Source organism: Drechmeria coniospora, chromosome 01 (assembly GCF_001625195.1).
Source record: "Drechmeria coniospora strain ARSEF 6962 chromosome 01, whole genome shotgun sequence".
NCBI lineage: Eukaryota > Fungi > Ascomycota > Sordariomycetes > Hypocreales > Ophiocordycipitaceae > Drechmeria > Drechmeria coniospora.
In genome coordinates, this window is record NC_054389.1 from 11,103,137 (window position 1) to 11,115,887 (window position 12,751).

Sequence of the window (12,751 nt, forward strand, 5' to 3'; positions counted from 1 at the left end):
GAATACGAGCGCCAGTATTGATACCTCATTTTCCCGAATGCCGGTGCTTATACTCCGTACATGTGTGCAAGTACTCGCCGTGCACTGTATTACTGCACGCGCCCATTTACACGTTCGGGCGTCTGATATCGCCAGCGATGACCGCCCCATGGCCCCCTCCAGCTCTCGTCGCAAGCGGGCCCGAGCGGGAGAAGTGTTAAAGGTGCGGACGGCTGTCAAGGCGCACCGCACCAAACAACGGCTCGGGCTACCGCAGTGGCTGCCTGCCAACGTTAGTACGGACGTTGGCAAGTGTGGATGTCATCCCTTGCGTCTGTGGGCATGGAGCAGAGGCACCGCCTCCATCGGTAGTAAATACTGTCAGTACTCTGTGCTAAATACCATCAATACCAACCTAAAACTAGGTCCTGGGCACGGCACCTACGTCCTCCATTACGTGCTTAGACTGCTGGGTAGATTCCGGACGCCACACTCCTGACGCAGATGCGGACCGGCGCTCCTCCGTTTTGCCATAACAGGTACCTTCCTTCACAGCCACATGCGCACTCATACCTTGGCCGACAATGCGGCGGCGGCGAATGGATCATCGCGATTTTACCCACATCACGTGCGCCGAGGTCTTCTCGCCAAGTCGCAGGACTCAAACATTCACCGCTTTATTCATCATGCCTACCTTTTCGTCGTCTTCACCCCATGCGTGCACATGGGTGCAGGGTGAGATGGATCGGTCAAACGTGTGCGGAGTGCAGGTTGGGGCGGCAGATGGATCATGGGGACTCTGCATACGGAAGCGCCAAAAGGACCACCTCGCCGCTGAATGTGCTGCCTGCGAACATGAACCTCCAAACGGCTAAACAGCCGCATCTCATGCAGGCGTGCCAACTGCTTGAGCCGAGTGCCCACTGGTACGCGGTGCGGGTACCTGGCCGTGGTTGTTGCCCTGCATGATGCTGCCACCACTGCTGGCAAGTATGCACGACCGACCGCTGCGGCCACGGCCACCGAGGGCATTCGCCACTAAACGACCAACTCCGGGCAGTTTGCGGGAGCCAGCCTTCCAGCGGAGAAGAGTACTGTTTCGTTTTCCCGAAACCGTGCTCGCAAAAGACTGCGTTTCGCCGTCGGCGTGTCCTGTTCCCGTCCGGCGAGGCGAAAAAGTCTTCCTCTTCTCCCTCAACGATTGTATCTGCGACGGGCAAAACGCAGGCCGCAACCGCCTCGCATTTCGGTTTGCGTTGACCTCGTTTCAGACAAGGAGCCCCACCCGCTCGCTGCCTGTGTTGGCCCAGGCAATGGTAGCCTGGTGTGTGAGCGGAGTGAGCGAGTGCTGTACATGCAGTTGTACTCTGTACATGCAAGTGTTCTGCTATGCGTACTAATCTACACTTTGATACTTGTACAAGTACAAGTACACCTACACCTACAAGTACACGTGCATTTCTCCGTACCCGTACGGTGCCAGTCAAGGTACGTACTACTTCCATAAGTGCACTAGGTATCCTAGTAGTAATACGAGGTACCTAGCAGCATATACCAAGGTGCTTGTAGAACTTTCGAGCTACGCTGCGGTGGTGCAGTAGGTACCTAGGTAAGTGTACTAGGTAGGTAGGAAGGTAATTAATTGCTGAGAATCACTGTACATTACGTGCACGCAATTGCTGTACATAAAGGTGCCGCATACGCCAACACAAACCTCATGCCGGCAATCGCCGGTTGGATCGAACCCGAATCGGTGGGGGCCAACCCGTTTGAGATTGACTAGGTCCCTAGGCGTGGTTCGCCATCACAATGAAACGGCCTGCGGCGCACGTGTTTCCTACCGGCAGTTTGATGCCATTGCATGCATGCGCCTTCTTTCAACCCACTTGTACCTTGTGCCTGCGCGGAATCCGCTCCGAAAGAAGGATTACGGACGCAAACGAAAGAAAAACCTGCCATCACGTGAACCCCTTCTCTGACGTGGATGCCATTGTTGCCGATGCCAGTGTCGCCGAGTATCGGCACGCTAGGTGAACGTTTGGTTACCATCCACCAACATCTCTATGGGCCTTCCCTGTGTGCACGTACAGTACCTGCACGAATAAGTGCCTCGGTGCAATCGTGCAATCGTAATACTCTGTACCATTATCCATTTTCCCACTGCCGTGATGCTGTACTTACTGCAAGTACAGTACTTGGACCGTAGCTCCACCTGCCCAGTTGTTAGACCCAAGTACAATGTACTTGTACATGGAGTGCTTGCGTCTGCTCGAGAGTGCTGGTAATTAGAGATTTACGAGAACACAAATCATCCTTTCCTCCCCGCCTCCCCAAGCTGACAACGGCCATGCTGCGATCCGTCCAGGTCCATTTCGTATCGGCACGCTCGAGCTTGGCCATCGCATATGTGCCCCTTTTGTAGCAAGGTACAACAAGTACTTTATTGCATTCTGCTCCCCGTATCTGAAATGAACCGCCGCCAAACGGCCTGCCTTGTCGTGCACCGCGTCTGAACAAAGTGTTCCGTAGTTTCTCCGACCTCACGATACCATCACGACGTGTGTGCTCTGAACGGCAAAGAAGCCCTTCTCCGTCCGTCTTCCCCCCCACCTCAAAGGATCCTTCCTCGCAAGACGTCGCCCTCCTGCCAATGCCACGCAAGCTCGGAAAGGAAGCAAGGGGCTGGGGAAGCCAAGCAATCTGCTTCGCCCTGACGAGATTCGTTCTTGGTACACGTAGGCACACAAACAGGAACAGGTACGCGTAAGCATACTCGTAGCCAGATTCTATTTGCCATGGTTGCTTTCCTGTTCCGCACAATCAACATGTAATAAATAGGTTTAGTTGGTCGTACTTCAGTCTACTTGCACAGAGTACTGTAAGTAAGTACAGCTGCGCCTCGTCGTGGGGGCTTGGTTAGTGTGGGTCTCTATGACGTATGCGATCGGTTCGGAAGAAAAGTAAAGTATTTCGGAGACTTTGCAATACCTACGGTAGGTGTATGTACCAGGAGAATACCTGTACTTGCCTAGGCACTTGGAGACGAGTGCAGTTGCGCATCCCAACTGGCCATGGGTACGGAGGACTTGTATTGCACAGTAATAGCACTGGCAGGCAGTTTTCGCAATAGCTCCCCGCATCGCCCTCCCTAGTACGGAGTACCAGTCCTAATTGCATATGCAGTATTCTGTCGGTGTACTCTGTAGGTAGTACCTACTATGGGTGCTCCGTACCAAACTTTGTATTTGCAAGAACATCAGGGGAGCAACTTGCAAGCCGTGCATGTACTGTAGTTGTACGCATCATTCGTATTGATACGAGTCCGTACTGCGAATGCCGAGCTTCTACGGAGTAGCTGCCGCTATGCAGGTACGTGCAACTACCCAATAATACGAGCAATAATCAGACAATGAACATGGATACATTTGTGTGTGCACAGTGCAGAATACGAGTAGGTAATGACGAAGCTCGGAATGAAAGATACCCAAGTACACACCCATACGCACCCACCCACTTGTACAGCAAGCACTGAAAAGTGCGCAGCAGACCAGTCGCATGCAACATGTTCAACCGACTAATAATACTGAAAATCCCCTTTCTACCACTGTGAGCGGCGAGATTGGTCCGCATTCGTGGTAGTGCACGCTGCACAGTAGTACTGGTTCTATAAACCTTAATACCCCGTACGTGTGCGGTTTTTTTTTTTTTTTTGTACACGTATCCGTACTTCGTACAGTAAGTACCTGCTGCCCGCACTGTACTTGCGGCAAGTGCAACTACATGTACCTACTTACATATAGTCCAGTATTAATACTGTGCCTGCCCGTACTGCAGACGTACAGCAAAGTACACGTACATACCTATATATAGTACAGTAACTTACAGTGCTGCAAGTACTTGCACACCCGCGCCCTTTGTAACTCGTCCTCGCCTTGCCGCAGCCGAGCTCGTACGTGGATTCCCCGACATCGCTCCACGTCATGTTGGCCAGGTTCTTGTGCCCTGCCGCAACTCCATAACTGCTCTCACCGCGCTGCTGCGCCATCCATGATCGAACGGCCCCTACCCGAGTGACGAGTGGCAATTGTGCCATGTGCATACAACTACATGCCCGGTCGTGTCGCCCTCAACTAGTCCGAATCTGGTAATCCTCGATGACTCAGCCTTGACGTGTCGGCCTGCTGCCACCGCCACCTGAACATGACGAGACATGACGAGCATTCATGAGCAGATTTAGATCCCGTCTCTTACTCTCGCAAGTGTCGACATCTACCCTCGTTTCCCCATATCTTACCCGATTATTCCGAACCATCTCCCATTTGCCGTCTTCGGCATACGGCATCCATCACAACGGAAACGCGAGACACAGGCGTTTCCCTCGACGCCGATCGCGAGAGAAGAAGTCGAGAGTTCAACCGTTCCTTGTCCCTCGCAGCACGCCCCAGTCGCCCTCATGTCGAGATCAAGTGGCGAGCTGCCAGGGGATGACGAAGCACCTCCTCCGTACGAGCTTCATTCGTCGAGTCCTCTCCTCGCAAGCTCGCTTGCCGTCAACAGTAGGGCCTCCGAACGTGCCAGTGTTGCGTGCCCGTAGATGAGAATATTCACTTACATGTGCCTCTGTCGCCTCAAGGGTACGGAAGCATCGATGTCACCTTCTCCTCGACTGCGCCCGAGGAGCTCGACCGCCTTCTACCACCATGGCCCGTCGCCGAGACGGCGCCGACTCCGTCTCAGCCGTGTCAGCCGTGTCCGCCCATGAGCATCGTCGTTCAAGTGGTCGGCAGTCGTGGTAAGCATCGCGCCATGCCGTCTCGAGGGCGGCCTTGAGAGTGCCGCCGATTGTTTGTTGACGGACGCAGGTGACGTCCAGCCGTTCATTGCCCTGGGAAATGAACTGCAGAAGCACGGCCATCGAGTCCGACTGGCCACGCACGGGGTTTTTGCCGATTTTGTTCGGTCGTCGAACCTCGAGTTCTTCGATGTAGGGGGGAACCCGGATGATTTGATGGCTGTGAGTCCCGCCGTTGAAAGCCCCCCCCCCCCCCCCCCCCAGTCCCGATCGACAACGTATTGATTCGACGACAAGTACATGGTAAAAAACCCTGGCCTTATTCCGTCACTCGAAAGCCTTCGCGGCGGCGATATTTCCAAAAAGCGCAAGATGATCAAGGACATGCTGCACGGCTTCTGGCTCTCCTGTGTCGAGCCGGATGAATTGTCTGGCCAGGCGTTCGTGGCCGACGCCATCATCGCCAACCCCCCGAGCTTCGCCCACGTCCATTGCGCCGAGGCGCTGGCCGTTCCCCTGCACATGATGTTCACCATGCCCTGGACAAGTACCCGTGCCTTTCCTCATCCTCTGGCAACCCTCAAGACGGACAACATAGAGCCCGGCACGGCCTACTACATGAGCTACGGCGTTGTTGATTTCATGACTTGGCAGGGGTTCGTCTCCCCGCCGCTTCCATCCTAGCCTTGCCCTTTCTCTCGCTGGGCCAACGCTCACCTGCCATGCAGATTGGGAGACATCATCAACAACTGGCGATCGAATGACCTGAATCTGGAAAAGGTCCCCGCCTGCGTTGGACCAGGTCTCCTCGACACGCTCAAGGTTCCGTGGACCTATTGCTGGTCTCCGACCCTGGTTCCCAAGCCACAAGACTGGCCTTCCTACATCGACGTCTGCGGCTTCTTCATGCGAGACGAGCCGGAATATGAGCCGCCCCGCGAGCTCGCCGACTTCCTCGAGTCGGGGCCCATGCCGGTCTACATTGGATTTGGCAGCATAGTTCTTGAAAACGCGCAAGAAATGACGCGCACCATTTTGCAGGGCTGCGAAAGAGCCGGCGTGAGAGCCGTCATCTCGCGCGGTTGGAGCAATCTGGGCGGTGACTCGCCCAACACCAAGGACGTGTTTTATCTAGGGGACTGTCCGCATGGTATGCACTCCTTCCCCCAGTCTCGTACCCGTAGCCTCTCGTTCCTAGGCCCTCGGCCCCGTCCTGTTCAGTCGGCCGCTGATGCTGGTCGCAGAGTGGCTCTTCAAGCGCGTTGCCGCCGTCGTGCACCATGGGGGTGCCGGGACGACGGCCTGCGGCCTGCTCAACGCTCGACCTACTTTCATCGTCCCCTTCTTCGGCGAGTGAGTTGATGCCAGCTTCCCCCACCATCTGTCAACCCCGGACGCAGTCGCTCACACGAATGCGACGTACCTAGCCAGCCGTTTTGGGGTAGCATCATCGCCTCCAAGGGCATCGGACCGGTTCCTATCCGGCATCAGGACCTGGACGCTGATAATTTGGCCTCCGCATTGCGCTTCTGCCTCGAGCCCGAGGTGCAGAAGTCGACGCAAGCAATGTCCGAGCTGATACGTTTAGAGCACGGCGTCAAGTCGGCCGTCGAATCCTTCCACGCTCGGCTACCCGCTGCGAACATCACCTGCGACCTGAGTCACAATCATCCGGCTCGCTGGTCCTACTCCTTGCCACAAGCGCGCGGGACACGCCAACTCAAGCTCTCGGACACAGCGCTGGCCATTTTACTCCAACGGAAACTGGTCAAGCCATCCGATGTGCAACCGTAAGATGACCGGAGGCCACTTGCAAGCGTGCTGCGGGCGTCGCGAGGGCTGACTGACGTTGGGACTCTTTTAGGCTGCGAGCGGTTCCTTATCATATTGACATCAATCACTGGGACCCCCTCACGGCAGGAGCCGCTTCGCTTTTCGGCACCGTGTCCAACTTCACCGTCGCCCTCGGCGGCACTTTCGTCGATCCATACAAAAAGTATCGGAGTGCCCTCTCGAGCGGGAAAGACAAAAAAACGGCGAGCCTCGCTTCAGCTGCAGCGGCCGGTAAGGGTCTCGGCCAGGCGAGCGGTTCCGTCGTGAAAGGGGCGTTGGTCGACATGCCGCTTGCCTTGGCCGAAGGGTTGCGGGCCACGCCGAAGCTGTATGGTGATACCGTCGAGGACCATGGAAAAGTGACTGACTGGAAGAGTGGCGGAGTCGTTGCGGGCAAGGTATATCCCCCCCTGCCCTACTTCACCACATCATGCGGTTCTAACGAATGCTCATCTAGTCCTTTGGGTTTGGCATGTACCGTGGCCTGACGGAATTCGTGACGAAGCCAATGGATGGAGCGAAAAAGGAGGGCTCCTTGGGCTTCATCAAAGGTGTCGGAAAGGGTTCCGTTGGCCTCATCGCCAAGCCAGGTGCTGGTGAGCTGCCATCTCTCCCTCTTCCTTGTGCATGGCATGGTGCCACGATGGAGACGATCAGCAAAAACATGGGCTAACCCGGTGAACAGCCATGGTTGGCCTCATCGCATACCCCGCCAAAGGGATCTACGAAAGCATCAAGGCGCTTAATCGCAGTGGTCTGAAACGATTGGATATGGCGAGAACAGCAAGGCTAGAGGCTGCTCGTGAGGTCGGTTGTTCAAAGAAGGAAGAGGAGTCTATCCTGCAAGGTTTTGAGCAGTTTTGACAGCTCGAGCTCGGTCCGGAGGCCGCTTTGCTTGCTCCCGGTGGTGAATAACAGATCCTTTATACATACATGTATTCATCTACTGGGCCACCAATTTTGGGGGGATTGGCACGATGTTTGTTCAACCTTTTCCGTCGAAAGGTTGCATCGGAGGATATCAGCGCAAGTCCCGAACGGTCCTGCTAGAATCGAGGGAACCGGAAAGGTGTCCCAAGTTGCCTGGCTTCATCCTGGTATGGATGTTTCCACCCTCCCTGGCAGGAGGCAACTGTAAGTACATGCGTGACCATGTATTAGTCCATGTCCATACAGATCAGAGTACATTACATGCACTTGAGAATTTTGATGGCAGAGCACGTACTTGCATCTGCATGTACAAAACACCTACACCAACACTACAGTACGAGCGAGTGCCGCAAAATGCCGAGTTTAATTAATATTCACGTACTTGCAGGGTTGACGTCCTTGCTCCGTCCTCCGCAAGTACAAGTACGTTGTACTTGCGACAATTACTTGGGTGTACTCCGTATTAATTACCGCGCAGATACTCCGTACCTACAAATATTAATTTAGCAAGTACTATTTGTACATTACGCGCAAAATAACGCGATAGCAGTACGGCGTACGGAGTAATAAGTACATGTAATTACTTACATATTAATACTCCGTACTCCGTGCTTGTAAGTCGTTTGAGTACTTACCCGCTGGTACAGTTGGTGGTCACGGTTCTCCGTCGCTGTATTGCTTACGTACTTGCGCGTACATGTAGTAATATCCTGTTGGTATCAAGTACATGCATGTCCAGAGTACTTGCACGGGAAGGGGAACGGTATTCTGTACTCATGTTAATACCTACAGCATACGGAATACCTACTGTATTATAGTGGCGCGAGTCATCAAGTGGATTGAAGCCCCTTAAGTAATTTACCGAGGTATCGGCTAGATTATACTCGCTGTAATATTATAACTATTTACTTGAAAGTACACCTGCCTTGTACTAGAGTACTTCTGGAATTACTACTTAGACGGCAGAAGTACAGATACAGATACAGTGACTCGACAAAAGTGACGATTCAGCTTTGGTGATGCTGCTCGTACAAGTTGAATCGACATTTTTGCCACCCCATTGTACTATGCCAGCATGTACTTACTGTACTTGTATTGTACAGTACTTACAAGTTCGCGTACGTGACCTGCTGTACTGTACTGGTTCGCATTGTACCTACTAGGTACTTACTTATAGTGGTCTGTCTGTACAGTACCTAGTCGGTACGCGTAGTGAAAGGGGCAAAATATGAAAACGTACTTTGTACGGCGTAAGTAAACATTTATTATGTACTGTACTTATCATAATACCGTGCAACCAGTAGTACACTTCATGTACAGCAAATACAGTTCTTGCATGTACTTAACGTACTTATACAAGCAGTACTGTACTTGCAAGACAGTTCAAACCGCACCGCACTGTATATGAACAGCAGTGCTTTCGGGTTTACGCAGCCAAGTCCTGTAATTAATTAGCACTTGCTGACAGCACTTGTAAGAAGACGGATAGCCTGGATAGATGGCACGATCGCGACCGTGATAGGTAAATACACTCACTACACTCACAAGTATGCACACGAACGAGCGTAGGTGCAGTTTCAAGTGGCGCACTACTACCTTTTACATGTACCTACAGTACTTGTACAATGCGTCGTTTACTGTACTTGCATGTACTTGCAGTAAGTAGAAGTAGGACTGTGCGAGCAAGTACTGGTACATGTAGTCTGTGCTCGGTGCAGCCATACAAGTACTGTAATGCAGCACTCGTGTTACGTACTAGTACCTAAATAACGTGCCGTCCATACTTGAACCTCCATTAGCCGCGCCCTTGCCACTAGTATGGCAAGGTGGCCTGCCCCTTTTGGTCACCGCCTGTCGTTGTCGTTGGCAGCACGAGTGGGGTGGGACCTCGGAGTCAGCTGCCTGCCCCTCCATCCCCTCCCTCCCAACTCCCCGTCCATTTCTTCACCCTCCAAACAACCATAGACCATTTCTTCCAAACAACAAGAACACAACAAGACTCCTTTCGAACTGAACATCGCGTCAATCCCCCCGAAATTAGTAGCCCAGTATTCTCTGGCATATTTGCTTACCCATTGATCTCTCGGTCAACGCAAACCGACCCCTCTCCAACAAGACAATTAACCTGGTAGATCGAGGCATTTGATCCTCGGTCACTCAGTCGTCAAGACGTTTTCCAATCTTCTCAACTCGTAATTACCCCCCCCCCCGCCCCCTCCCTTGGCCCTCCGACCCTCTGCTGGCCCAGCCTAGCCAGAAATGCTGACCTTGCCGCCAGTGTGCACCACCCGTTCGCAGGAGCCCGTTGCTCAGCCGATTCCGGAGGAGCATCGGACTCGACCGAAACCCAGTAAAGGTCGACAGCAAGAACAAGCAGCAGCTCCCTACCCAGCACTTTGACCGCGCGTCTCCGCCAAGTCAACCATGGCTCCTCACGCGCAAGTCAGCACGGGCTCCTCGAACGGGCCGACGCAAGCCAACGGGCACGACCAGGCCAACGCCAAGGCCGCCACCTTTGTCGTCCGCTCCCCCAACGTCAGCTACACCGACGACGAGATCAAGTCCAAGTACACCTACCGCACCACCAGTGTCGAGACCGACGTCGACGGCAACCATGTCGCCACCCCCAAGGAGGTCCTCTACGACTTCAAGGTCGACCGCAAGGTGCCCAAGCTCGGCATGATGCTCGTCGGCTGGGGCGGCAACAACGGCACCACCGTCACCGCCGGCATCCTCGCCAACCGCCGCCGCCTCGTCTGGGACACCAAGGAGGGCCCTCGCGAGGCCAACTACTACGGCTCCGTCGTCATGGGCTCCACCATGAAGCTCGGAACCGACGCCAAGACCAGCAAGGAGGTCAACATCCCCTTCCACAACGTCCTGCCCATGGTCCACCCCGACCATCTCGTCATCGGCGGCTGGGACATTAGCAGCATGAACCTGGCCAAGGCCATGGACCGCGCTCAGGTCCTCGAGCCTACCCTCAAGGCCCAGGTGAGGAAGGAGATGGCCGAGATGGTACCCCTGCCGTCCATCTACTACCCCGACTTCATCGCCGCCAACCAGGAGGACCGGGCCGACAACCTGCTCGAGGGCAGCCGAGCCTCGACGGCCCACGTCGAGAAGCTCCGCCAGGACATTCGCGACTTCAAGGCCGGCAACGATCTCGACAAGGTCATCGTCATGTGGACCGCCAACACGGAGCGATACGCCGACATCGTTCCCGGCGTCAACGACACGGCCGACAACTTGCTCGCGTCGATTGACCGAGGTCACGACGAGGTCTCGCCCTCGACCGTCTTCGCCGTCGCCTGCATCCTCGAGAAGACGCCCTTCATCAACGGCTCCCCCCAGAACACGTTCGTTCCCGGCGCCCTCGAGCTCGCCGAAAGGCACGACTCCTTCATCGGCGGCGACGACTTCAAGTCGGGCCAGACCAAGATGAAGTCGGCCCTCGTCGACTTCCTCATCAACGCCGGCATCAAGCTGACGTCGATTGCGAGCTACAATCACCTCGGCAATAACGACGGGAAGAACCTGAGCTCGCAGAAGCAGTTCCGCTCCAAGGAGATCTCCAAGTCCAACGTCGTCGACGACATGGTCGAGGCGAACACGGTGCTCTACAAGAAGGGCGAGCACCCGGACCACTGCGTCGTCATCAAGTACATGCCCGCCGTCGCCGACAACAAGCGCGCGCTGGACGAGTACTACGCCGAGATCTTCCTCGGCGGCCACCAGACCATCTCGTACGTCGCGATCCCTTGCCCTTTCTGTCGTCGCCTCCCTCTCCCACCCTATCCCCTCCGCCCCCTCCCCCACGCGATACCCCGACTGACCAAGCTAGCCTCTTCAACATCTGCGAGGACTCCCTGCTGGCCTCTCCTCTCATCATCGACCTCGTCATCCTTGCCGAGATGATGACTCGTATCCAGTGGAAGTCTTCCGGCGCCGAGGGCGGCTACAAGAACTTCCACAGCGTCCTGAGCGTCCTCAGCTACATGCTCAAGGCTCCCATGACCCCCCCGGGCACCCCCGTCGTCAACTCGCTTGCCAAGCAACGCGCCGCGCTGACCAACATCTTCCGCGCCTGCGTCGGCCTCGAGCCCGAGTCGGACATGACGCTCGAGCACAAGCTTTTCTAGACGCCTCGCCTCGTTTGAGTCGTCGAGCACGTTGCATTCTTCGTTGATGGGAGGAGATCTCCGTCCGGTCCTTACCGCCACCGCCCAACGGCAAGAAAACAAGAAATAAAATAGGCAGAAACGGCACCTGCACTCGGACTTGACGAGGATAGAGTGGCTGAACCAAACATGCCCGTTTCTCCAACATGTCGTTTACATGTATGCAACGTGCCTGTTTGTGCCCGGACCTAGGCGCGTAGGTGTACATGCTGTCGAGGTTTTGGGCGAGGCGCTGGTGAGCGTGTGACGATGTGCCTCGTAGTAGAGTGGCCGAGTGCAGGCCGCACACGTGGTTCTGCCCGTGCTAGCCCGTCACTGTTTTATGCTTTCATTCATGACGACACCAGGAGCACAATCTTGACTCTGCAATGGCCAACCTGTGCGAGTTGTGCGCAATGTGTCGTGGAGAGTGGGAGATGGATGGATGGCAGCGGTGGCTGAACGGTGAGTAAAGTTGGAAGTATTTGCAAGTACTCCGTACTCGGCACTACTTACGGAGTACACAATACCTGTTTTCATTAGCACAAGTAAAACATATCATGCAGTGTAGTTGTAAGTACGGAGTACATTTACAGGTAAACGTAAGAGTGCAAGTAGGGGTTCTCACCACTTACTTTTACACAGATGTAAGTGCTTACTCCGTACTCCGTACAGTGAGCAGTAATAGTGAGCAGTAATTACTCTGTAATACTCTGTACCTGGTGCAGTATTAGTTACGGAGTGCTTGCAATTAACGTACTCCGTACGGAGTACCAGGTAATACCTAGTAAGTATTACCAGGCACTGTCCTCACGTGCTCCGTAGTGTAAGTACAGTAAGTAATAAGTAAGTACTTTTTCCGTACAGTACGGAGCAAGTACTTCCCTGCAGATGCGCAAGTATCAATTAGCGAGAGTGGCGGTGCCTCGCGCCACATCGAGTCGCGTCGGCGCGTCAAGCTCCCCACTCACTTTACCAACTTGCCTTCCGCAGACATACCATCCTCATACCTTGCCCAGTGCAAGCCTTGAGCATGTCATCTGCCATCATTTTTAGT

General features: G+C 54.6%; 2 protein-coding genes across 2 annotated transcripts; both read left to right on the plus strand.

Annotated features, from left to right (window-relative positions):
- Positions 1-5,071: 5,071 nt before the first annotated feature.
- On the plus strand, positions 5,072-7,519 carry DCS_02953 (uncharacterized protein; the record flags this gene model as incomplete). The annotated part of the gene is made up of 8 exons (XM_040800278.1): positions 5,072-5,427; positions 5,500-5,921; positions 6,016-6,124; positions 6,199-6,561; positions 6,636-7,002; positions 7,062-7,200; positions 7,290-7,411; positions 7,472-7,519. 8 exons carry the CDS (start codon positions 5,072-5,074, stop codon positions 7,517-7,519), a joined length of 1,926 nt encoding a protein of 641 aa, XP_040661161.1.
- A 2,439-nt stretch (positions 7,520-9,958) lies between these two features.
- On the plus strand, positions 9,959-11,676 carry DCS_02954 (myo-inositol-phosphate synthase; the record flags this gene model as incomplete). Its single annotated transcript, XM_040800279.1, has 2 exons — positions 9,959-11,280; positions 11,379-11,676. The coding sequence occupies 2 exons, from the start codon at positions 9,959-9,961 to the stop codon at positions 11,674-11,676; spliced, it is 1,620 nt and encodes a 539-aa protein (XP_040661162.1).
- Between the last annotated feature and the right edge of the window lie 1,075 nt (positions 11,677-12,751).